The following is a 24,405-nucleotide window of genomic DNA, read 5'->3' on the forward strand; positions in this document are numbered from 1 at the left end:
CACCAAAAATCTTTTTTCCTTTTTTATATTTAGTGGCAAATTATTATACAACTTTACACACATTGCATGGGGCCCTTTCAAAGTTGCACTTAGGTTTGACATTAAAACATGCACATCATTACAACTTCTTGTCTAATGCTAATGAAAAAATTTATTTGTTTTAAAATCAGTAAGGTGTTTCCTAATATACAGCAGAACATTATAAATATACACAGAATGAAAAGTTAGAATTCCCAGTGTCTGAGAAAGAGGTTTACAATGTGCCCGATAAGACTCATTACACATGGACCTAATTAACTTTTTTTGAATGAAGAATATACTCTTTGCTCTAGAGGAATTTCCCCAGAGTATGACACCATAAGAGATCGGGGAATAGAAGATACCGTAGTACAGAGTTTTGAGCGCATTTAAGCTGACAGTATGCTTCAAACCAGATACAAGATAAAACACTGAGTTCAACTTGTTGGACAATTTTGTGGCATGTGTATCCCACTTTAGATGCTGATCCACATGAATTCCTAGGAATTTTAACTCTTCAATATAACTAATAACTTCAGGCTTGACTTGTGAAACCTCTCCATATTGGAAGTAAGGAAATAAAACTTTGTAAGGTTCACTGTTGTTTAATTAAGGGCACGACCCGGGTTTCGTAACTTGGTTACATCGTCAGGTGACTGATCTTGCATGCATCATACATTTATACACAAAGTACACAAGTGACTGTGAGGACATCTGTCGGAAAGGAAAAGGACTGGTTGAAAGAGCGGGGGTGGGGGTTCACCCTTTCGCGCTGGACCTTCGTTGAGGGAAATTCTTCCTCAATACGAGTCTCTTGAAAGTTTTCTTTACTCCTCGTAGCTTGAAATACGGAGGGGAGGGAGCGCGCTCCTTCCCCTCCGTATTTCGTTGCTTGCTTCGAAGACTGAGGGATCGCGCTCCTTCCCCTGGACCTCTCCTTCCGCGCTCTTCACTTATAAGCATTTCTTCCATCCACAATTTAGTCCAACAATGAACACATTTGTTCGAATTTTTTAAAGCGCAGGTTTTGGCACCAATATAATTTTCACTTGCAGTAATCATCATATTAGCGTCTGAAGATGATTTTTGGAAAATCAGGTCCTCAGCGTAATGGAAATTACTCAGCAAGACAGATATTGACTATTGACCAGGTATGTCATTCAAAAATACGCGTTTCTCTACGTTTGATAACCGATTACTATATGCAGCATGCCCACTCATGGCAGTAAATTTAGCGAGCCCTCCGGAGCGAAAAACCCCCGCGCGATCTTTTCCATGTTCACCTCTGGGGTACCGATGTGACGGCACGATGAAAAAAACTTGCGCGCGCGGCGACAAGAAAAGCAAACAGGAGCATTTTAAAAATACGTCACTAAGGGAGAAACTCTCCTGCCTGCCGCTTGTTTTTGACCTAGGATTACAGATGACTGACTCACACTGAAAACCAAGGCCACTCAGTTCCCCTTAGACTTGCGACCGGTGAAGGGGAGGGGGGAAGATAAGAAGTTTGTGTAAGAGGCGCACCCTCATTTTCGGCTGCAATTTCTGGGAAAAAAGGTGCGCCTCTTACATGCGCTTATACTGTAAATCTCCGTCTCGCTTAAAGGCCACCTTCTGATATCGCCCTGCTAAATATGATCTCAGCCAGTTTAATGCAAGTCCTCTTATACCTAACAGTTGACATTTAGAGAGTAGTTTTTCATGATTTATCATGTCAAATACTTTACTAAGGTCAAAATAGAGACCCATAACTTTACATTTCTCGTTTATATGGCGTATAATGTGGTCAACTGAATTGAATAACGCCTGTTCAGTTGACCTTCCCTTCCTGTAGCCAAATTGAATGGCTGATAGTAGGTTATTTTTTTCCAGGTATTCAACAAGCCTTCTACAGTAAACATATTCTAATACTTTTCCAAAATGAGGGATAATAGAAATAGGCCTATAGCTACAAAGTTCACTTCTGTCTCCTTTGTTTTTGTACACTGGAACAACCTTGACCTTAAGAGTTTTCAGGATAAACACCTTCAGCTAAGGACTGATTAATCAGATTTAACAAAGGATTAATAATTATGTCTCCACTCTGATAGATTATTTGCTCATACAAGCCATCTATATCAGTAGATTTTTTCCCCCATATGTTCGCTAAATGCTGCAGTAGTTCAGTTTTATCACATGGTCTCAAGTAGAAAGACTTAGTGCATGATGTGACATTAGAGTGACAAGGTAAGGCAGATATAGTGTTATTTTGAACCGGCGTTTGTTGAAGGCATTTGACATTTCATCAGGGTCGGTAATAATATTCTGAAATTCATCTTTTATAAATTCAGGACTTCCTTACTAAGTTTAAACTTGTGCTACCTTTAATAATCTTCCACACCTCTTTAGAGTAATTTGAAGAGTTTTTTATGCACATATCATTGTACTTTTTTTTGCTTTCTTAATACAATACTTGTAATGCTTTTTAAGGATGTTATATTGGGAACGCAATAGATGGTCATTTGTTGACAATACTTGGAGTGACATATTTTTTAAGTTGTTGGCCATACTTATGATCTCTGATGTTAACCATTTTTTTCCTACTGATCTTTTGGATCTTACTGGCTCTAGAGGAAATGCTAGATTGAAACAATGAATGAAAATATCATAGAACTTGCAGAAATTTTCCATAAACTCATTTGACCATTTTTCCTGATTCCAATTTTGCTGAAGTAGTAACACACGAAAGTGATTCATATTAATTTCACTTAAGAGCCTCTGATATTTGGTTTTTATAGGTATTGAATTATTAGTTTGAATCGTGAAAGTTGACATTATAGCCAGGTGGTCCGACAGTGCTGAATTAAAAACCGTTGTGCTTACATGTGATTCACAGTGGTTTGAGAATACATTGTCTAGTAACGTTTTAGATCTTTCGGTAATCCTAGTAGGAGTCTTCACAATGGGTTTCATACCATAACTGTGGAAGACTTGCCGAAGCTGTGTTTGATCATTGCTATCAATTAAAAGATTACAGTTGAAGTCTCCAGTTAATATGATAGTAGGCCATGTGGGGTGATCAGTTAATAAATACAATAGGCTATCAAGTCTTTCAATAACGGTCTTAAAACAACCCATCGGCAACCTATACACTACTAAAATTATAAAAATTTGATTATCAAACACATATTTAACAGCAGAGCACTCAAAGGTTTGTTCTTCATTAAAGATTTCCATCTTAAAGGGGACATTATAGTATACTAACGGCGTTTTAACAAAAATTGCAAAAAGCATCACCAATTTCGTACCCAGGTATTGCCATACAAATGTCTTTCATCCAATGCTCACATATACAAATGAAATCCGGGTTTTCTTGCATTGTCAAAGCTTCAAGTTCATTCACTTTACCATTTAAACTTTGTATATTGTGGACAAGAACTTTAAACCGTTTCGTAATGAGGGAACATTGGACATCACTTTCCGATTTTTTTCATTACCAATATTCATATTAAGATCCTCAGTGGCTGAAATCCCCTCTTGTCAGGACCTTGTTCCACTGCAGGCAGCAGCTTGATTCCGTGTAACAGGCCTACTACACACACTGGGAACACTGGGGCTTGCCACTGCGGAAGTATTAAGCGACGTATTCATGGTTGCAATGATGTTAGGAGAGTTGAAAGGAATTCTAGGAGGATAAAAGTTACCATTAACAACATCTTTGGGCCACACAGCACAGTTTAGTACAGGCATCCCCCGAGTTACGTAAGAGATGCGTTCCGGCAGACTCAGCGTAAGTCGAAATTTACGTAAGTCGAACCTTTGCGTTAGTGCCTCAGAGATTGCGATCGGCGCGGTGAAATTCTCAGCGGAGAAATGCGCGGTAAATTCTCGGTGAAGCTTCATTCAATTCACTGCGATATTCATGAACTCTATCGCGTATCTTACGTTATTAGATACAAAATCAATAAACAATAATATAGTCTGAGAGTTGCATCTTGAGCATTGCCAATCAAACTGCGTGATATTATTTCCAGAGTTGACCGATCGCGTGGATTCGGGAAAGTACGGTATCTCAACTCTACATTACATAACTGAATACTTGAATTGATTCATTATGTTATACTGCGATCTAAGGGCCCAAAGAATGCATCGTCTACCTACCTTTAATCATTATATCTTCTGCCTTTTATATATTACGTTGATCGATGAATCTGGTGGGTTCACTGCCACAGTTAATGCACGTAATAGGAGTGTCTAGGATTACGAGCAAATAACACACAAAAAAATGCCAGTATATTACTATATTCTTAGATACATTCACACGCACATACACTCAATCTTTCACGCACGGAAACATACTTTCATTCTCTCATATCTCAATAAAACAACGTGAAAATATCATCATTTGAATATTTACTTCGCTGGAAACATCGAAGAGTATTTCCAAAGCACGAAGCTAATTAAAAGTGAGCTTTCATTCAGCCAACTCCGTCATTAACGTGTAACAAAGTTAGTGGGGAAAATCTTTCAATGACGCAATATTCATTTACAGTTGCACACAATACGAGAGAACGAGAAAATGCAGCTTAATAAAATTTTCCGCCAGAAACATGTAAGCAATTACGCAATTAATATCACGTGTCAACTTTTTCTTAACTTTCTCGCGGCGTTCATTGCCAACACTCAAAATTTCAATGCCGTTACGTGGGTACTAAACAATTCTTTTCCGCAATAAAGATTTCTGCTTGAACTTCATTTTCTTTTGATTCCACAGATGGAAATGTCCAAACTTAAGGGTACAATTTTTAAATAGTTGAAAGTCGGAGTTCGGATGCGCATGCTGAATAACAAGTTGTATCGTACAGGAATGAGCGCAACCACATCCATCGCTAGAACTGCAAATTTTCATGTTGATTGCTGACTTGGGATTCATAAGCGATTTTTCTACAGAAATTAATGAAAATTCCTTCGGGGAATGACAAAAATGGGTCACTGTTATTTTTAGCACGTAAAAAACTCGATAAAAATTCGATATTTTTTCTACCATGGGTTGTACGAGCGAATATCTACTTCTTTGCGCTCGCATTCGAAAATTAACGTAATCATTTGAAATATGGTTATCGCTTAGGTAAGTACGGATTTACGTAAGTCGAGACATACGTAACTCGGGGGATGCCTGTACCTCATTTCGTAAGGTAACGGGAATATTTAATTTGAAAGAACTAAGCACGTCATTCGATCGCAATTGCTCACACATGAAGTCGTTCACAGGGAATTTTACTGAAAGAAATTTCAGTATGTCCTCGGGAGAAGTTCCTGGAGAAACACGTCCGATAAAAATACTCATACAATGAGGAACTCCAGCAAACGGGCAGTTCATACCTGCATGGTCCCCGGTGTTTTTCGTGGCAGCTTGGGATGATAATGCATCAAACGACACATTTACAGGCTCAGAAGATTCTCGAGCGTCTGTGGTAGACAACACATTTATTGGCACAGAAGATTCTCGAGCATCTGTGGTAGACGCAGAGGAGGTAACAGCATTAGCAAAGGTCACCCTTTTACTAGCTTTTGCCACAGGTTTGGGCTTTGTTGATCCAACCACATCTTTCAGAGAAGCCAATACCGACTTGAGATGTTTGATGTCTTTGGCCATGAAGGCGAGAGAAAATGTGCTTAGGCGGCAACGAAAACATTTCCAAAAGAAGTAATTAGCTTCATTTAAGGCCTTGAAGTAAATTTCACTCAACTTAGAGCACTTAAGGTGGAAAACTATAGAGCAAAAACCTGCAAGAAATAAAATTTTCGCTCAAATTAATTGAAGTTTGGCAGGAGCCACAATTAGGCAAGTCTTACAAGGACGCCATCTTGACACTAGGAGTGATAACGCATAATCCTGATGATATCAATTATTAAGTCTGTTTCTTTTCGATTCTCTTTGTCATGATTGCTATGTAATGAACTATTGCAAATGTAATTGGAATGATTGGATCACTCTTTGTATATTGCTGTGCCACTAATATTTTTGAAAACGTATTAAAATTAAGGAGTTCCTAAATTTTTTTGGTTCTCGGTATTGGTCAGGTTCTCCCCCATCGGTTCTCGTTTCTCGATACTTGGTTCCAAGGATGAACTCTTATTATCTGAATTAATAACAAATTTAAATGAACAACCACAAGAAGTGAATGAAAATAATTTTGCTGAAGATGTAAATTAGCAGGAAAGCTCTGTAAAAAACTTAAGATCCTCTCCATAATTTAATTTGCCCAGTAAAAGTTTTAAATAACATGTTGTTATAGCAAGAATACACGATCGACCAAAATGTCACATTACATCCGGCAGCCACTGGTTCTTTCTCCAGATTTCAGTTTCAAAAATTGAACATATTTCTCCTATCTATTCTTTTTTTGGCAGAAATATTGCCTGTACTGCTGTACAGGTTTTAAATAATAACAGTAATGGTCGATGTTGATTTTGAAGGGCCGCGCAAAATGTGCTAGGAGCACAGTTTGCATGCTGCGTAGATAGTTAGTATAGCAGCAGGATCAATAATGAAACTCCCCCAACGTCTGGCGACATCATCCGTTAATTTGTTGTAACTTGTGAGTAGGTTCAAAATATATTCTGTATTCTGTGATGTAGCTTAAATTGTTGCTTTAATTGACAACTTATGCTGATGCTTCACTGTCACAGTTCTTATAGCCTCAACAATAAACTGCTTAACACGCCGGTGCAGCGACACCTGGGATAACTGAGCAGCTGTGAGCTAACGCAAATTGCAATACAGTGTAGCATTCTGCAGGATAGCCACTCTTTTTGATGTCTTGCATAGGTTATATACTTGTGAACAAGCTCTCGGAGCGTATTTTGCTCATTTGTCGAAGAATTACTGTAAGTGTACATAATTCAATCGTAAGACCACTTTCAGACAAATGATTTTATGCAAGCCCTGTTCACAGCACGGAATGCAGAGAGCCGTCTCGTCTGAAATCCGCCTGAATTTCTCGTGAACGGCAGCCAGGGAAAAGTCGTATCGTCTGAAAGTGGTCTCAATGGGGCATTGTGTGTATTTGACGCCGTAGACCTCGCATTGCCGGGCTGGATTGAAATGGGCACCGTAAACGGTACGAATTGGCTTGTTTGAGATAGAGAACTATGGTAAGTTGAAAGAATGGCGCAGTGCCGTGGACGGCGGCAGTCAAAAAGTCAGCTCGTTTGAAAGGCTCTGGAAATGTTATAATTTCGAAGAGAACATCAAACTGACGAATCCTTAAATGAGTGTGTTAATGTGCGACTCTCAAAAGAAAAAATTGTGGACTCCATGCAATCGGAAAGTAATATATGTGTTTTTTCATCTTCTTTTCACTTTTTGGCTTTGAATATGCTGCAAACCATTTCGGCTTTGGGAGCCAAATTCAAATCCTCGCCACCGCACCAAGTCTGTTCCAAAGTACTGACTATATGCGATCGGTTCACGATACCAGTTCCATAGCCAAGAACCGGCAATACCGAGAACCAGAACCGACCCATCTCTGATTGAAATGCACCTGTAGTGACAACGTATGTTGATGAAGCTTCGATGGGATGGACTCCTCAATGAACTCCACTCTTGTTGAAGATAAATATTCTTTACTTGGTCATGTCCCCTTTGCATCATAAACCTATCTTTCCTTGTACAGTTCCTGGATAGAAATGCATCAAATAGGCTTTGCTATAGGTATATTTTGGTGGCATAGTTTAGTGTATGAGTCCTTGAATGCAGGCAATCAGCTGCAGTCTGTGCTGTCGGGCCCCGTGATCTCTGCCACAATGGCTCTTCCACTCCACCTGGCCACCTCTCTGCTGCAGCAACACGTGACCACAGCACTGCAGGGACAGCTGCAAGCAGGACTCTCAAATGCCATGGCGGGCAGCAACAGCATCTCGGCCACATCTATGGTACGTCCCCATCTAATTGCTTCTAATTTCTCATTCAATGCAAATATATGTGGAGTAGATGATTGAATACCTGGAATGCTTGCGATCAGACGCATTCCAGATTAACGATATTTCCAATGAATAGTTAATTTACCTGGATGTAGGCAACATTGCAATACACCATATTTTTCAGAAGGTGCATTGGCATCAGCAGAAATGATCCATTATTGAGTAAAGAGTCAAGTAATAAGAAAAACCCATTCAAAAAAATAAGTTTTATGATTATAGATGAGATTTTTTAAAATTCAAAACGTTTGAAAAAGGTCTTAGTCCGTGAATTACAAAGGTATATAAGTCGCAAAAGTAATCATCATGAGACCACCTGTAAATGGAAGGAAAATTGCACAAAGTTTTTTGCAATGGAACTAGAACATCAATATTTTACTCCTCCATATTTTTCAATGTGCCACTGTTGCAAAATCCATGTTATTGGTGATAATCAAATCCTTCTTATGCTCTGATCAGAGGTAAAACCACTACAAATATGCTTTTGTAAATAAAAACTATGGTGAGCTTTAACTCTTGAATAAATATTAGTAGTCACCGCCAGGGCTGGGCAGTATTTCAGATGCAAGTACATATTTTAACTAGGGATGGACGAATCCAGGATTTTTATCGGATCCGGATCGGATCCTTGATTTCATGTCAGCTCTTCGGATATTTTTGGATTCAAATGCTTTTTTATTGGCTGCTATAAAATGAAGTAATTATTTAAGTTTCTGCAGGATAGCTACGATAAAAGGAATGCATTTTGATTGTAATACACATTTTAATATTTTCAAATTTTCCTCACACTCGTTTCCTCCAATTTTGTCACTTTCTCATCGCATACGGCCTTGTGTTTCAGTCACAGATGCATCAGTAATGGTGAGGTGGATTTTTCACTCCATTGTGATATTTTCACGTTACAGTGCATGCACATGGTATATACGGTGAGTCCTCGTTTAACGTCACTTACCCTTCCTGAAAAATGTGAAGATAAACGAAATGACATTAATCAAAACATAATATCCTATAAAAAAAAATGAAAAAAGTGAACATCGGCTCCAAGACCTCACCATTCCTATGCAAAAAAAAATTTAAGCGTATCATTTCTGGGGCAATTTTTATGTTGGGAATGTCAAACTATGGCATAATTATGAGTTCCTGTCTTCATCGATGACAGTAGCAGCAGTGACGTAAATCTTTCCCCATTTTTCTATCTTCCCACATTTGCTTTTCAGCTTCGGTATGTGGTTGCTGGGGTGGGCGTCGCCTGGGCATCATCATCGCTGAAACATTGTCGCAGTTACAAGAGCCAAAATTATTGTGAACACGGTGAAAATATTGACGGCAAAAATTCTGAGTTCCAAACGAAAAAATACCTTGAAATCACTTTTTAGGTTCCTGAAAACCATTAAATCAAGGAAACCTAGGGCACCTACCTAAGATATGATTTCATGCCACGTAGTTGGATTTGCACAGCGTAACTATAAAATAATCAGTGAGAATGGAATAAACAAACAAACCTTTTAAAATATTTTATTGGCATAGTAACACATAAATATTTTCACCTCTGTATAGAAGTTGAAGGACAAGCTACACTTTTGAAATTTTTTTCAACAAAAATTGAAATTGAGAAGGCATCATGTTGGAAGTGAAAAAGTGCACTTGGGGATTCTTACTTCGATGTTTTCATTAGTTAGATTAATATTAGATACTTTGCCTGGATGTGGATGGAAGGGAATCGGCGACATCATTGAAAAAATAAGCGTTGAGGGATTTTGTCACGGTAGAGTTCCCTGTAACATGCCATATCACTCTCAATAGCCCTAAACACGCGTGAACTCCTCTCAAAGTCTGGGTCACAGTGTCGGTAAATTCCAATTCCCCTCGCAATGAGTGTCATGGCTTCACTTAAGTTTTTTGTATTAAGCTGTTTCACTTCCCTGGAGTCTTCCTTGTCCTCTTCCAAAGCCTTCAGTTGTTCTTGCAGATTTTTGAGGTCCTCTGTTGATAATTCCTCTCTATGGAATGAAATTGATTCCTCCTCGTCATCATGAGAAACTTCCAGGCCCAGGTCCCTCGTGATTCCAACAATTTCTTTATGAATGTGTTCCTCATCATCCTCAAAACCTTCATTTTTTTATCCTATCGCGCGGTGTTGCAGACTTATGCCTGGACTTTCGACAGTTATCAAATTTTCCACTTTCGATACTATTGATTCACGCGGCATTTTTCAGCTAAATTTACACGGTATGTATGACGTTCGGAGATAAGTTGGTATTCACTTGTAATCTTAATGTTATGATGCTTTCTAGGGATGGTCGAATCGGATACCTCAGATCCAAATATGCATGAATAATGCCCTTCACCTTAATGTACTTTGGATCCAAATTCATTGAAGAAATTGAATCTGAATCCGAAATTTGCAATCAATGCATTCGTAAATGCAACGTCCCATGAGAGGGAGTAGAAAGAGTTCCGATCTTCTCTTTGCATATGCTGTTGCACTACAATGCTTGTCCGACTCACGAACAATTTTGTTTAAAAGGTCTTGTGGGAGTATTGCAATAGAATTTCATCTGTGAAAAATTTTAAAGCAAAACACGACAGGCACATAGCGTGAATCTTCCCAAGAGATTGGACAACGATCAGGGGAATCTCAGTGCCGTATGTTAACAACCACGTCATGCATTTCACGGAACCACACTCAGCCCTCCATCAGCCAATGCCTCTGACATTTTTTTTCCTTTCCAAGACCCCACAGACCATAAATCACTTGTCTCAAAGGAAAATATCAAGTTACACGGGAACAATGGAAACGTGTTTCATCCCTACCCCATCTCACCAACTGACCTTTTTCGGTCTACCAGGTTCAAATCTCCCAGTTTCTGGAGGCCAAATGCTAAGTGAGTCACCTACTGAACTCGAAGATATCTCTATAGTTTTCAACAATTGTGTGTTGTCACTGTATTTCTTTCCAATGTCAGATGTATATGGCATAACATGAAGGCCATAACATCATTGAAGAAAGACAGCATTCGCATTATAATGAGACAAACAATGAAAATATGACATTTTGGATTTAACATTGAGTAAAAATTGCTGAGTATCTGTTGTTATTAGAAAATGTGTGTGTTTGATTGGTTGCAGCAACAGCACGTGATTGGCGTGAAGGGTGGCTCGTCACTTGGTGCCAAGGGGGGTGGCATGGTGGGTGCGGTGCGCCAGCTGGATGGCACTGGTGACACTTCGGACGACGACGATGACGATGATGACGACGACGATGAGGGTGAGGAAGAGGGGGAGGGAAAGGAGGAGAGAGAGGAGGATGATGAGGAGGAAGACGACGAGGAGGATGGGGAGGGGGGAGAAGGAGGAGAAGGGGGCGCCGAGGAGGTGAGTACTGTTGCCTTGGGATAGACAATCACTTTCAAAAGTTTTAGGACAAGTTTGTGGTGCCACTTCTGCTTCTCAAGGAATTTTAGTTTCCCTTACTCTTTCTGTTTTCCTAGGTTACTCCACGAAAATATTTCATTTGTGCGTGAAGATATATTCACTCAGAGGGAGATGTTACTTGCAAATTGATCATTCTTTTTTGTTTTATGTCGGATGTAATGATTATTTAGCGTGCATTTACTGCGTTCTTGCCCTGGTTTCCACTGTTGGTTCACATATTATGTATTATTACACAGCCATTGTAAGCGGTTGCGGTGGCCTAGTCGAGTAAAGTCGAGTGCGACTGATGGTGATCGTAGTTATATCAAATCCCTGACGTGGAAAGCTATGCTAATATTTTTTTTTTTCAGGTCTTTCACTCGTTGTGTATTTCTTTAAATTAAAATGACTGATAAATAACACTATTCATAGTATAATTTTTAAAGTTATACTTCACATACATAACAGATAAAAATATATACACACACAGAATAGGAAGGATAAGCATGCCTTTAAAGATTGGTCTTCTGGAAGATTTGTAGCCTTTTTGAGCGATGATTCTCATGGCTCGTTTTGTAAACAAAATATTTTAATAGAATGATGAGTTGATTCCCAAAATATTACACTATAGGTAACATGAGAGTTAAAGTCATTGTAATAAAGGTTTAGCAAAGTTTTCCTTTCCACGCTGGAACTAAGCTGTCTCAGCAAGTAACAGGTAGAACTAAGTTCACTGCTGACGTACATACAGTAGAACTTCACTTATGAAACTTTCACTGGTGAATCAAAAAAAGTTTCATAAGTGAGGAAATTTCATACGTGAGGTTTTTAAGTATTTAGCATGAAATCCTTTTCAATAGGGGCCAGTTTGTTTCCAGGATGTAATTACTCATTTTGAGGCGAGAAATGGAAGCCTAATAATCTTTTTACTCACAAGCAACACCACAGATGATGTGTTACTTTAAGAGAAACATAACTTTGCATTCCTGGAAAACATTACCCACGATTGAACATCTTGGTTGAATTGCTAGCATTTCTGGCACTAAGCTGCAAGGCTATCATACTTGAGAAATTTTAGGATGGTGGTACTAAATGTTCACAGAGTAGCCAATTTTTGAAAAAAAAGTTGGCTCGTTAACAGCTTCAGGAAATTCATTTTACCACCTAAAGACAAACCCAAGATTGGAGATTGAAGAAATTAGATATCTGAGGAAAGTCATCCAAATTAACCCCATAATTAGGGAGCAAAATTTCACTATTGCATCATGAAGGCTTCACACCCTGTGGGCCCAGGTTCAAGTCCTGGCTGAGGCAGAAACATTTCAGAGATGGCCGCATCCCTTCTTGAGGGTAGTGTGGAGGGAACTTCCAGTGCAACACACTGTCTGGCAGAGGTGACGTTAAGCCGTGGTTAAGCCTATCCTTGTACAGTGGTGGAAAAAATTAACGCAAAGCTCGTTGGCGTCTGAGAGTGGCCAGATCAGGAACTACTTGTCTTCAAAAATTTTGCCCTCGTAATGCTCTCATACAACCGGGAGTTTTAAACCCGTCGCATTATGACAAGGCGCAAAAGATCCAACTACGAATTCTTCGACATATTCACTGAAGTATGTTTTGCCCTCGACTCACCTAGAATGGAATCTACTCTCGTCAGGACATCAGTGGACACAGCCGACATATTGGGCATTGAGACTGCCTTTGAACCCAATTGTTCCGGTGGTGTAGTGGGTAAAGTATCATGCTATAAATCAGAGGTTCCACGGATCAAGTCCCAGTGACAGATGACTTGATGCTGCACACACACACACACACTTTAAACATTTTTCTGATCTTAAAACTTCGCAATGCCTATCACAACATCCATACCCCTATGAAAAAATTGTATAAACCTGTTTCAAATTTTTATACATTCTTATACATTACCATGGCAATGTATAAGAATGTATAAAAATTTGAAACAGGTTTATACAATTTTTTCATAGGGGATAGGATGTTCCATGGCTATTGAATTCTTACGTGCTTTTTTATTTGTTGAAATTCAACAACTGTATTGCATAACCATTTGGATAGTTGACTGTGGAGTGAATTTTGACTACCGTTTCGCGTCGTCCAACCCCGATTCAAGGCCCCTAATATTACCTGTATGTGCAATGTGTCATGGCCTACTACTCCTTCCACATTTCAAGGGAAATTGCCTTGGAAGATCTGCAGAGCTGAGCGTAGGCAGAACATCAGGCCGCCCGAACTCAGTAGTTCTCAATCGGGAAATTTTGGGCATTGCGTATGTATTTCATTAGAAACATTGAGCAAATTATTAAGTTAACAGACTAGTTAGACTCACCCTTAAATTTTTCCAACAAACGAGCATTTTTAATTTATTTCATCATTATCATGGAACTAACGTTATTTCGAATTCATAGAAATATTGGCCTGTTCACGTTTTTCTCGGTTTATTTAGTCCCTACTTTGAACTTTTCATTGCATTTAGCACTCAATTTCGGTTTAGGAATAGAATAGATCTTACAATCAATTATTCGACGTAATTTCACGTCAGAAATGCGGTTGTAAGACATTTATGTTAATTTGCATACTAATTATTAACATTCCCTAATCAGATATCGATTTTCGTCGCTATAAGTTCAAAAGACTTACTAACCAAAATTTAGCAAATAAAAAATGAGTTGCTCATTGCCTTTACCCATCAATGAAGAAATTTTATTCTTGTAATTACATGAATTACCATTTATTGGCCGAATTTCCAATATGCTCTATTCAATGAAGAGGAGGGATAGAGTTTTTTTTACCATCCCGTGAATTATAGTGTGTGGTCGAATTTTCCAATTGTATTAGCAAAAAATATATTTCCAGTAAGCCACCCAATGCTTACAAAAAAATTACCTCATATACAGCAGACATTTTCTTTTCACTTTCCTTCGAAGGATTTACTCCCATGATTGTTGCATAATTGATATGTGCATCAGAGATGGACTTCTGAAGCATCTATGTATCAAGAAAGAAAGCAAACGAGTTTAATTGTGGACATTAAACACTTTGCAGAAAACGATTTGGGCCCAAAAACAGAGTAGACGGGTAAATGACCGCATGGTAGAGCATGTGTGTTACAGAGAAGAGGAGAATTACGCAGGAATTATAAAGAAAGCTAGCATCAAAGATCGGAATTGAACAAAAGAAATATTCGCTAGAATTGGAAGAAATACATTCGAGAATCAATTAATTGCGATTTTGCCTGAACGAGAAATTCACGAGGAAAAATATATCAGTCCATGATATGTATCAACTTGTAGCTAGGAAAATATTAATAATAATTCGATTACCACGGAAACAAATTCTAGAAAAAATTCATTCTCTTCTATTTACTCAAAAATAGAGTCGAATTCCATTAAGTTCCTTTCCACCCATTCAAAGGGCATAGCCGGATAAAGAGGGTGAAAAGTCCCCGTTCCGGGTTTTTCCCGTACTTGGGGTATGCGATTTGGGATAAAATTGGACAAACCTCCCCACATTTCCAGCCTGCTAGAGGCCCATCAGGGCCGGCTAGATAGAAAATACGATTTTCACTCTTTTTTTAATATCTCGGTCAAGAAGGCATATTTTTAAATGCAGTTTGCGGCATTTGAAACCTTATGAAATGGAGCATATTTCCTATTGTTTTCAAGAACTTTGAGCGGGACATGAAGATGTGGCGTTGATTTGAAAATTTCTAATGCATGTTTTTATAAAATATGTTTGAGAGGGCAAAAAAAAAAAAAACGTCGTTTTCTGGAGGTTTTTTTTAATACCTTTCGGCTGGCGTATTGAAAAAATAATTTTTAGATGGTGGAACATCGCGAAAAAATGCGATTAAAAAAATGCGATTTTGGCCATTGGGCTCTATGCTCTGGCCCTCCATAACACCCCTTTTTATTTATTATAGTATTATTCCGATTAAGTGACTCAAAAAAGTGCTTTCAGCTGTGAGGAACTCTATAGGAGTTTTCCCTAGAAGGGGAGAAGAAGCGTAGACCGTGACACATCACACATGCAGCTAATGGTTAGTGGCCTTGAATGGAAGTTGGACGACGTGGAAATGGTAGTCAAAATTCACTCCACAGTCAACTATCCAAATGGTTATGCAATATAGTACATAGTTGAATTTCAACAAATAAATAAGCGCGAATTTCATAGGATGTTGCATGGCTATTGAATTAGAAATCAATAGCCATGCAACATCCTATGGACCATGTGCTAGGCATTGCGAAGTTTTAAGATCAGAAAAATGTTTAAAGTGTGTGTGTGTGTGTGTGCAGCATCAAGTCATGTGGTCAATCAAGGCACGCACGTCGTTGGTAGTTGACTGGGACATTGTAAAAAGTTCTAGTCATTTAGTGCATGCCGCGCCGTGTTAGGCAAGTTGACGAACCACACCAAATTCGCGCATTAGGGGGGATGAAAACAGATCGACGTGGCGAACTGAAAACGATCGGGTGAAAATATCCGAAAATTCCCGGTTTCCCCCACCAGGAGAACCTCAGTGCCGTGGGATGGTAACTACGTAGCACAATTCCCAAAATCCAAAATCCCATGCTTTCAAGGACGTCTCTTGAACCTAGTGAGATTAGTGAATCTGATATATTCAAGGAAGAATTCTGGTAAATGAAAAATATTTCTCCTTTTTGGAACGTTTGATTATTAGGTAGTTCCACTTCTTGGACATGACTCCATTAAGAAGTTACACTTATACTTTGCCTGGTCCACACTTATTTCCTTGAATAGCTTCATAACGTTTTAGTTTCAAAAGTCATTTCAGTGCTGTAATGATGTGCCTTGACATGCATAGTGAATGCCATTGTGTTGTGATTTGAAACATGAGCACAATGGAGGAGTATGAATGGAGGAGTTGATAGAGAGGTGCCTACATACGCACACTCGTGGATTGGACCTTGTCATTTATTTGCTCATAATGAGTCATTCAAGTGCCACTTTGGTCCCTTTCAAATCGGATTGGGTGATACCGTATAAGCGTGTGTAAGAGGCGCACCCCTATTTTGAGCATCGAAGCTATAAAGAAAAAAAATTTTGCGGTATTTTTTATCCTATTGTGCGATGTTGCAGACGTGTGCCTGGAATTTCAACAGTTATCAAAATTTCCTCTTTCAATACTAAATTGAAAGAGGAAATGTATTTAGTATTGAAAGAGGAAATTTTGATAACTGCGGCGGTAATGGCAGCATAAGAGGGAGCAGAAAGAGTTCCGATCCTCTCTTCGCACACGCCGTTGCTCTACGATGCTAGTCCTACGCAAAAACAATTTTGTTTAAAAGCTCTCACTGGAGTATTGCAATAGAATCGCAACCGTGGAAAATTTTAAGGCAAAAAACGACAGTCACATAGCATGAACCTTCCCAAGAGATTGGACCACAATTGGGGAATTTCAGGGCCGTAGGATAATAACCACGTTGTAGATTTAACGGAACCACCCTCGGCCAATGCCTCTGCCGTTTTTTTTTCCTTTCCGAGACCCCACAGGAAAATATCAAGTTACAGGGGAGCAATGGAAACATGTTTCATCCCTACCCCATCTCACCAACTGACCTTTTTTGGTCTACCAGGTTCAATGCTCCCAGTTTCTGGAGGTCAAATGCTAGGTGAGTCACCTACCGAGCTCGAAGATATCTCGATTTCTTTCAGCAATTGTATGACACGCACGTGGTTCTAAAAAGAATGAGACCTAACGCGACGTATATGTGACAGCATTTCAGTTTTTTAAGCTCTAATTGATTGACACAAAGATTTATGGTTAAAACAAGGCTACTAATATTCAACATAGTCCAAACAGCACAATTTCAGAAGAAACAAGCATAGCATAAGTGCATTCAAACAAGACGAGACGGACTGGAAACTTCAGGCAACGCAAACTGCGTGTATCAAATTGCTGCGCCTTTGCCCCTTCACTTTGAAGGCAACGGCGTCACATGCAAGATCGGACGTGTTCTTCCCTTGCTCCTTCGCTCATAGCCTCGTTGTTTGAAATATGGAGGGGAGGGAGCGCGCTCCTTCCCCTTGACCTCTCCTTCAGCGCTCTTCACTTATAAGCATTTCCGATTGCTTCTGTATACCATTTAGTCCAACAATGAACACACTCGTTCGAATTTTTTAAACAGCAGGTTTTGAATGCGATATAATTTTCGGTCGCAAAAATCCTCAAATTAGCGTCTGAAGATGATTTTTGAAAAATCAGGTCCTCAGCTTAATGGAAATGGCTCGGCAAGACAGATGTTGTATATTTACCATGTACAGTGGAAGCCCCTTATAACGAGTACGGGATATAGCGACAAGCTCGAATTAGCGACAGCTACCCAAGGAACCATTTTAAACCCTATGATTTAAATGTAAAATAAATTCGTATTAGCGATAATGGCTCGATTCCTCTCTTGCGCCATTCGTAATTACGACAGGTGTACTTTTTGACCACGTGCCACATCTCTGGAATTCAATGCTTTTAAAACGGCATTTTTTCCGCCAACGTCGACGACTACATGTTCCGTATTCTCCTATTCTTCTTTCCTTAATAAATTTCTCGAGTACACATTTCATTGCTCTTTTGTCATCTCCCTCCCGCGCCTCCACAGTGAGGTTAAAAACGTTAAAAATAATTCCGCCCGTCTGCTAGCACCATGGCTGGTAAACGCAAGTCCTTGGATTTAAAAACCAAAATGAGAATTATTGCAGATTGTGAAAGTGGAGAGTGTTCAAAGAGTGAAATAGCGAGGCGATTTGGAATTAATACATCGACATTGTTCACTATTTTAAAGAAAAAAGAACAAATTCGTTCGGCAATGCTTAAAGAAGGGCGTCCAAGCACTCAAAAACACCTGCGGCCCGGAGAGCATCCGCAGCTAGAAACTGCTCTTTTCTCGTGGTTTTGCCAGCAAAGAGCTGCAGGGATTCCTATCACCGGCCCAATGATGAAGGCTAAAGCTGAGTATTTGTGTGAGAGGCTTGGTGAAGACAATTTTAAGTGCTCGGATGGATGGTTTGCACGATTTAAAAATAGGAAGGGGATATCCCTTGTCAAACTATCCGGTGAATCATCAAGTGTTGATGTTAATGCTGTGGAAGGCTGGGCTCCGGTCCTTAAAGACTATATGGACAATTACAGTCCCTGCGATATTTACAACGCGGATGAGACGGGCATATATTTTAACCTTCTCCCGGGCTAAACTCTCGCCACTCGAACGGACCCCTGCAAAGGAGGGAAGAAAAGTAAAGACCCCGTAACTGTTCTTTTATGCGCCAATATGGATGGTTCAGATAAGTTAAAACCGTTCGTGGTGGGGAAATCCGCCCATCCCCAATGTTTTAAGGGAGTTAAAACTCTCCCTTGCACTTACGAAGCAAATAAAAATGTTTGGATGACGGCTGCTATCTGCACGCAGTGGTTACGACCGTTTGATGCCAGGATTGGTGGAAGGAATAAAAAAGTACTATTATTTACTATTATTCATTGACAATTGCCCAGCCCACCCACTAATAGAACTAAGAAACGTTAAAATTGTGTTATTGCCGCCTAACACTACGAGCGTTCTTCAGTTCCAGTCAGCATTCCTATCAAAAAGTGTGCGCTACTGCCGCTAGAGGTCTCTACGTCCGCTGATATTGCGTCTGATTGCGTGAATCTCTACGAAACATAAATTTTCCTAACAGACAGACAAAGAGTGGACTTCATTTATCATTTGTCCTTCTATTTATTTGAAGCAGTTTTTCACCCTTTCCACCGAAGATAATTGATATGACTAATATGCTTTTAGATGCCGTAATGCTGTTCGGTTTCATGATTCCGATAGCATTTGAGTCGGCTGTTTTGAAACACGATAGTAAACCATTCATACAGGCAGACTTGAAGCATTAGAAGATTACTTCCACCTTCATTCCGCCGTTAACCTGAAAAAGATAGAATTGCAATGCTCATGTGGAACCCTAAAATTTTTTTATCACGCTCCTTTCGTCACCCAATTGCAGCAGCCACCCATCATTTTCATTACTATTCGGAAAGATAGAAGGTATGAATTTTTGAACAGATTCCGAAGTTTTAGCATTTAATAGTCTGATGCATAGCCATAACTGGTAGTTATGACAAGTATATTTGGAGCATCCAAGAAATAAGGATAATAACAGCTCATAATGCACAGTTCACTACGAGTGAGTCTGAAGCTGGGGCTTTTAAAATCGACTTCTTAATGCCTCGGCATATAGCATCCTGCATAATTACATATGATTTGATCATGGATTGCAAGTGAATATGATCATTAGTGAATTAAATGTTCAAAATAATGATTTAAAACGGCTATCATGCTGCAATTTTCGCCTCTCGGCAGAAACAGCCGTGGTGACGCCTGATGAGTGATTTTTTTGTGACGATATAATTGCATTCGGTAACAACGACAACTCACTATGGCGACAGATTTCTCTGTTCCCAACAGCTGTCGTTATAAGGGGCTTCCACTGTATGTCCTTCAAAACTACGAGTTTCTTTAGGTTTGATAAGCGATTACTACATGCAGTATAAATGCCGCGGGATGCCCACTCGTGGCAGTAAATTTAGCGCGCCCTCCGGAGCGAAAAACCCCGTGCCATCTTTTCCATGTTCACCTCTGGGGTACCGACGTGACGGCGTGATGCTTACAAGAAAAGCAAACAGGAGCATTTTAAAAATACGTCACTAAGGGAGAAACTCCCCTGCCTGCCGCTTGATTTTGACCCAGGGTTTCAGATGACTTACTCACGCTGAAAACCAAGGCCACTCAGTTCTCCTTGGACTTGCGACCGGTGAAGGGGAGGGGGGAAAATAAGAAGTTTATGTAACAGGCGCACCCCCATTTTCAGCTGCAATTTCTGGGAAAAAAGGTTCGCCTCTTACACGTGCTTATACGGTACATACTTGGGTGGATGCATTCAGTAAGTGCATTGAGAATAGTCCTGTGTGGGAAAAATTGAAAACATGCATGAAAACCATTTATGTCCATTCTCCCATTCAGCCAAGCTATGAAAAATTGAATTTCTTGAATTCTTAACACTTCATTACATGTGGTTCAATTATTATGCAACTTATTGTGAAAACCTTCTTTTTAGACCTCAATGTTTAACAGTTGTGTGTTGAAAGTTGTTTCCACGTGTGCTTGCTGAATATGGCTTGTCTAATAATCCATCTTCACCTGTCTGCAGGAGCCCCTTAACTCAGAGGATGATGTAAGTGATGAAGATCCAACTGATTTGTTTGACACGGACAACGTTGTCGTGTGCCAGTATGACAAGGTAAGCAGAGTCAGCATAATGTATCTTGCTCTATATTTAACTGAATTACATACTAATCCCTTCCCCTGGTCAATGTGCACTGTATGTTTGTACCTGTTGGAGAAGACGTACTGGTGGTTGATTAGATGTGCTGCACTAAATTTGAGGTGGGGAGTATTATAAATGTATATGTATTTTAATGATGTGTTTTCGATACTGTAAATATGTATTTTTTTATCGGAAAATCAATTTTATAAGTATTTTGTAACCAAAGTAAGAAGTACTATGTAATTTTAAATCACATTTAGTATCAAAATACAGTGAGTCCTCGTTTAACGTCACTTACCGTTCTTGAAAAATGTGACGATAAACGAAATGACGTTAATCGAAGCATAATGTCCCATAAGAAACAATGTAAAAAGTGAATATCGGCTCCTAGACCTCACAATTCCTACGCGAAAAAAATGTTTGCGTATCATATCTGGGGCATTTTTTACGGTGGGAATGCCAAACTATCGCATAAATACGAGTTCCTGTCTTCATCGACGACAATAGCAGCAGTGACGTAAATCCTTCTCCATTTTTGTATCTTCCAGCATTTGCTTTTCGGCTTCGCTATGGTGGTCGCCCGGGCGAGCGTCGCCTGGGCATCATCCAAGGTTTTTAGAGTACAGTCTAAGAACCTTGGGCATCATCATCGCTGAAACATCGTTGCAGTTACAGGAACCAAAATTATTGTGAACTCGGCGAAAAAAGTGACGACAAAAACTCCGAGTTCTACACGGAAAAATGCCTTGAAATCACTTTTTAGGTTCCTGAAAACCATTATGCCAAGTAAAACCTTGCGCACCTACGCAAGAATTCATTTTGCAGAAATTTTTGCTAAAACCGTAATCGCAATTATCAATAAACAACACAGTTTTACACTTTGTATGACTGACTATATTACCGCCCACAAAACGAACAACCTGCAACGCCCGCCGCTTCGCCTTTTTTTCGCGCGAAATTTGAAAGACGTGACGTTATTGCAAAGCGTAGGTGCGATAAACGAATGACGGTCTCAAAATTTTCGTGACGTTATCGCGAAATGACGTTAAACAGGGTGACGTAGAACGAGGACTCACTGTACATCTGGTTAAAACCAGTTCAGATTACACAGCCTTGGCCACCCCTCTGGCTCCCTGGACATTTGTTTGGCCAGCTACATACGCATTGGATTTTTTGGTAGAATTATGTTTACTGTTGCTGCCATAACAAAAATAATGTACGGTGGAACCGTGTTAAAACAAGCACAGGCTATTGCGAGGCCCCTGCCGTTACGAGAGATAGCTTAAGCACCTTCAATTAACCTTATGATAAGCATGAAAAATAATTCGCTTTTACGAGGCCCTTACGGTGTTGGCATTCGCCATAGTGAGAGTTTCCATTGCTGGAAAACGTTCACCAAGAGTCGACCCGATCGAGTATTGACCCTATAATAAGCATGTAAAAAAAATTCGTTTTTGAGAGGCCCTTTTGTTGTTGACAAATGACTCGCCATAGCAAGAGTTTCCATCGCCAGAAAACCTTCACCAAGATTCCCTAATCTTTGTAATTTCTGGCGATCTGTTAGAAATGAAGTTAACATGGGAGTGCTCAGTCTCAAATTCATGTGGTAAACTGTCGTTCCATAAGTAAGTAGTTCATTTTTTTTCTTCTTATCGTGACCTTATACTTTCAATACTAATAATTCACGCAGCGTTTTTCAGCTAAATTTGCACAAAAACTGCGGCCCGGTGCTAGCCAGCGGCCGTGTTTAAGTCAGCGAAATTGTTACATTAGACCCACACTCAAGGTTTTCCTGCAACAAGTTATCCAATGACCCTGTCTGATGCGTCGCGATGAGTCACCGGAATTACTGCTCGGCATTGACGTGTTCCAGGCATGTGAGGTTGTATTTCCTCTCTCCCGCAGCCGTGTTAAATTTCTTTCAGCACTTTTTAATTCGTAATATCTAATTCTTCAGGTGAGAAAGTGCCTCATTCTAAATATTTCAAGATTGATACATGGGAATCGAAGAGAGAGGTTGTGATAAATTTAACGGTAATTCTGGCGGGGAAATCACTACGGTGCTCGATATTATGCGGGTGCGTTATGCGCAAGACTTAACAAGTCAATTGACAATATCGAATCTCGTAAATTTCATGGACCTCTACCAATCACTTACATAATTATTTTCAGAATGGAAAGTTTTCTCAGAGTATTATCAGAAGTTATAATTTTTTTTTCATTTGATATGACCCTCTGAATTTTATATTCCTGAAGAGGTGGCTAATCAAATGAATGAGATACTGGAGAAATAAATACACCACTGGTGGATATTGTGATTGATTTGTTCCCAAATATAATGCCTTTTTACTTTCCTCCCTGTGGTCCGAACTTATTATGCAAATGATGTGTGTGTATACTTCCTTTGTCTGCAGATCACAAGGAGCCGAAACAAGTGGAAATTCTATCTCAAGGATGGCATCATGAACCTCGGTGGGAAGGACTTTGTGTTCCAGCGTGCCAATGGCGACGCAGAGTGGTGAGGGGCGCGTGCACATGCTGGCATCTATTGCCAGTGCTGTCGCACATGTGCCATAGGCGCACAAAGGCCCACTGCGAGAGCAGAGTGGAATGGTGCACAGTGTTGCAATGGTGCACATTTGTTTGTACATCCCACATTGGTATGTGCGCACCCATTCTCCTCTTTCGGAGACCCAACATGTGCACTCTGTGCCAATTAGTGTGATCTAGGAACAAACATGGTGTGTGTGTTGTGTGTGTCTGTGTGCATCTGATGTTGAGTTGTCAATCTTGTGCGTGCCGCAAGTGCCTCTGGGATTGAGCGCAAAGCCTTTTCTTCGCTTCTTCGCTGTCATCAAGGGAGGAGGTTTGGCGTTTTGATCGCAGTGTATAATGTGTGTAATGGGATTTAGTTCACTAGAATGCATCTTTGAGAAAGTATTTGATCTTTTGTAAACAAAGATCCTTTCACATTTGATTTTACGGAATTACAGACGGATATTTTATGAAGGGACATCCTGCCCTTGCATCCTGTTTTGATGTTATCATGCTCATTTTGTTGTTTGCTGTGTTTGAGGGGCAGTTGGATGACAGAAAAACACTTCATGTTGTCACTTTTACTGTGTCATCTCCAAAGCCTGTCTTTATGTTAACCTATAGGTAATTGCACAGTAATGCTAGCAAGATGTCTGGAATCAATCTTTAATTATTGAAGAAGAGGAAGTCATGCTGCTGTTATGTTTAAAATTATTTGGAGGGACAATATTCAAAGATATGGATTTGTTCAGCAAAGTATGCACGTATGGTGTTGACAACTTTTGAAAAATAAAGGTAAATAATTTGTTGGCATTCAATACCGTGCGAGCAATAGTTCCAGCCTTTTCTTCTAATACCTTCTTCATCTCACATATTGGGTTCTCAATCGCCATTATCATTATTCATTTACTACTGTCATGAAATGTTCACAAAATTTCATTATTTTCCATTTTGATTGAGTTAAAAAATTAAAGAGACCTTTTTGAGGGATTCAAAATGAAAAATCTCAGGTACTCCTCCAACTGTTGTTGTTTTTGTTTATTACATTCTTGTCGTGAATGATTCCTACCCTTGATAAGCGATTCTCCCTGAGTAAGTCAAAGAACCAGGATTCTGATGACGTCAGCAACTCTCAAA

The 24,405-nt window shown here is 39.6% G+C and overlaps 1 protein-coding gene across 3 annotated transcripts in view; it reads left to right on the top strand.

Annotated features, from left to right (window-relative positions):
• Positions 1-24,102, top strand: part of LOC124157023 (transcription initiation factor IIA subunit 1) — a 79,017-nt gene extending 54,915 nt beyond the window's left edge. For all 3 annotated transcript variants that reach the window (XM_046531488.1, XM_046531487.1, XM_046531489.1), the window contains 4 exons: positions 7,760-7,935; positions 11,110-11,355; positions 20,617-20,706; positions 23,148-24,102. In XM_046531488.1, the coding sequence (XP_046387444.1) occupies positions 7,760-7,935; positions 11,110-11,355; positions 20,617-20,706; positions 23,148-23,255 (620 nt within the window). In that variant the 3' untranslated portion in view covers positions 23,256-24,102. The remainder of the gene's footprint in view (positions 1-7,759; positions 7,936-11,109; positions 11,356-20,616; positions 20,707-23,147) is intronic.
• Positions 24,103-24,405: the final 303 nt, after the last annotated feature.

Source organism: Ischnura elegans, chromosome 4 (genome assembly GCF_921293095.1).
Source record: "Ischnura elegans chromosome 4, ioIscEleg1.1, whole genome shotgun sequence".
NCBI classification, from domain to species: Eukaryota; Metazoa; Arthropoda; class Insecta; order Odonata; family Coenagrionidae; genus Ischnura; species Ischnura elegans.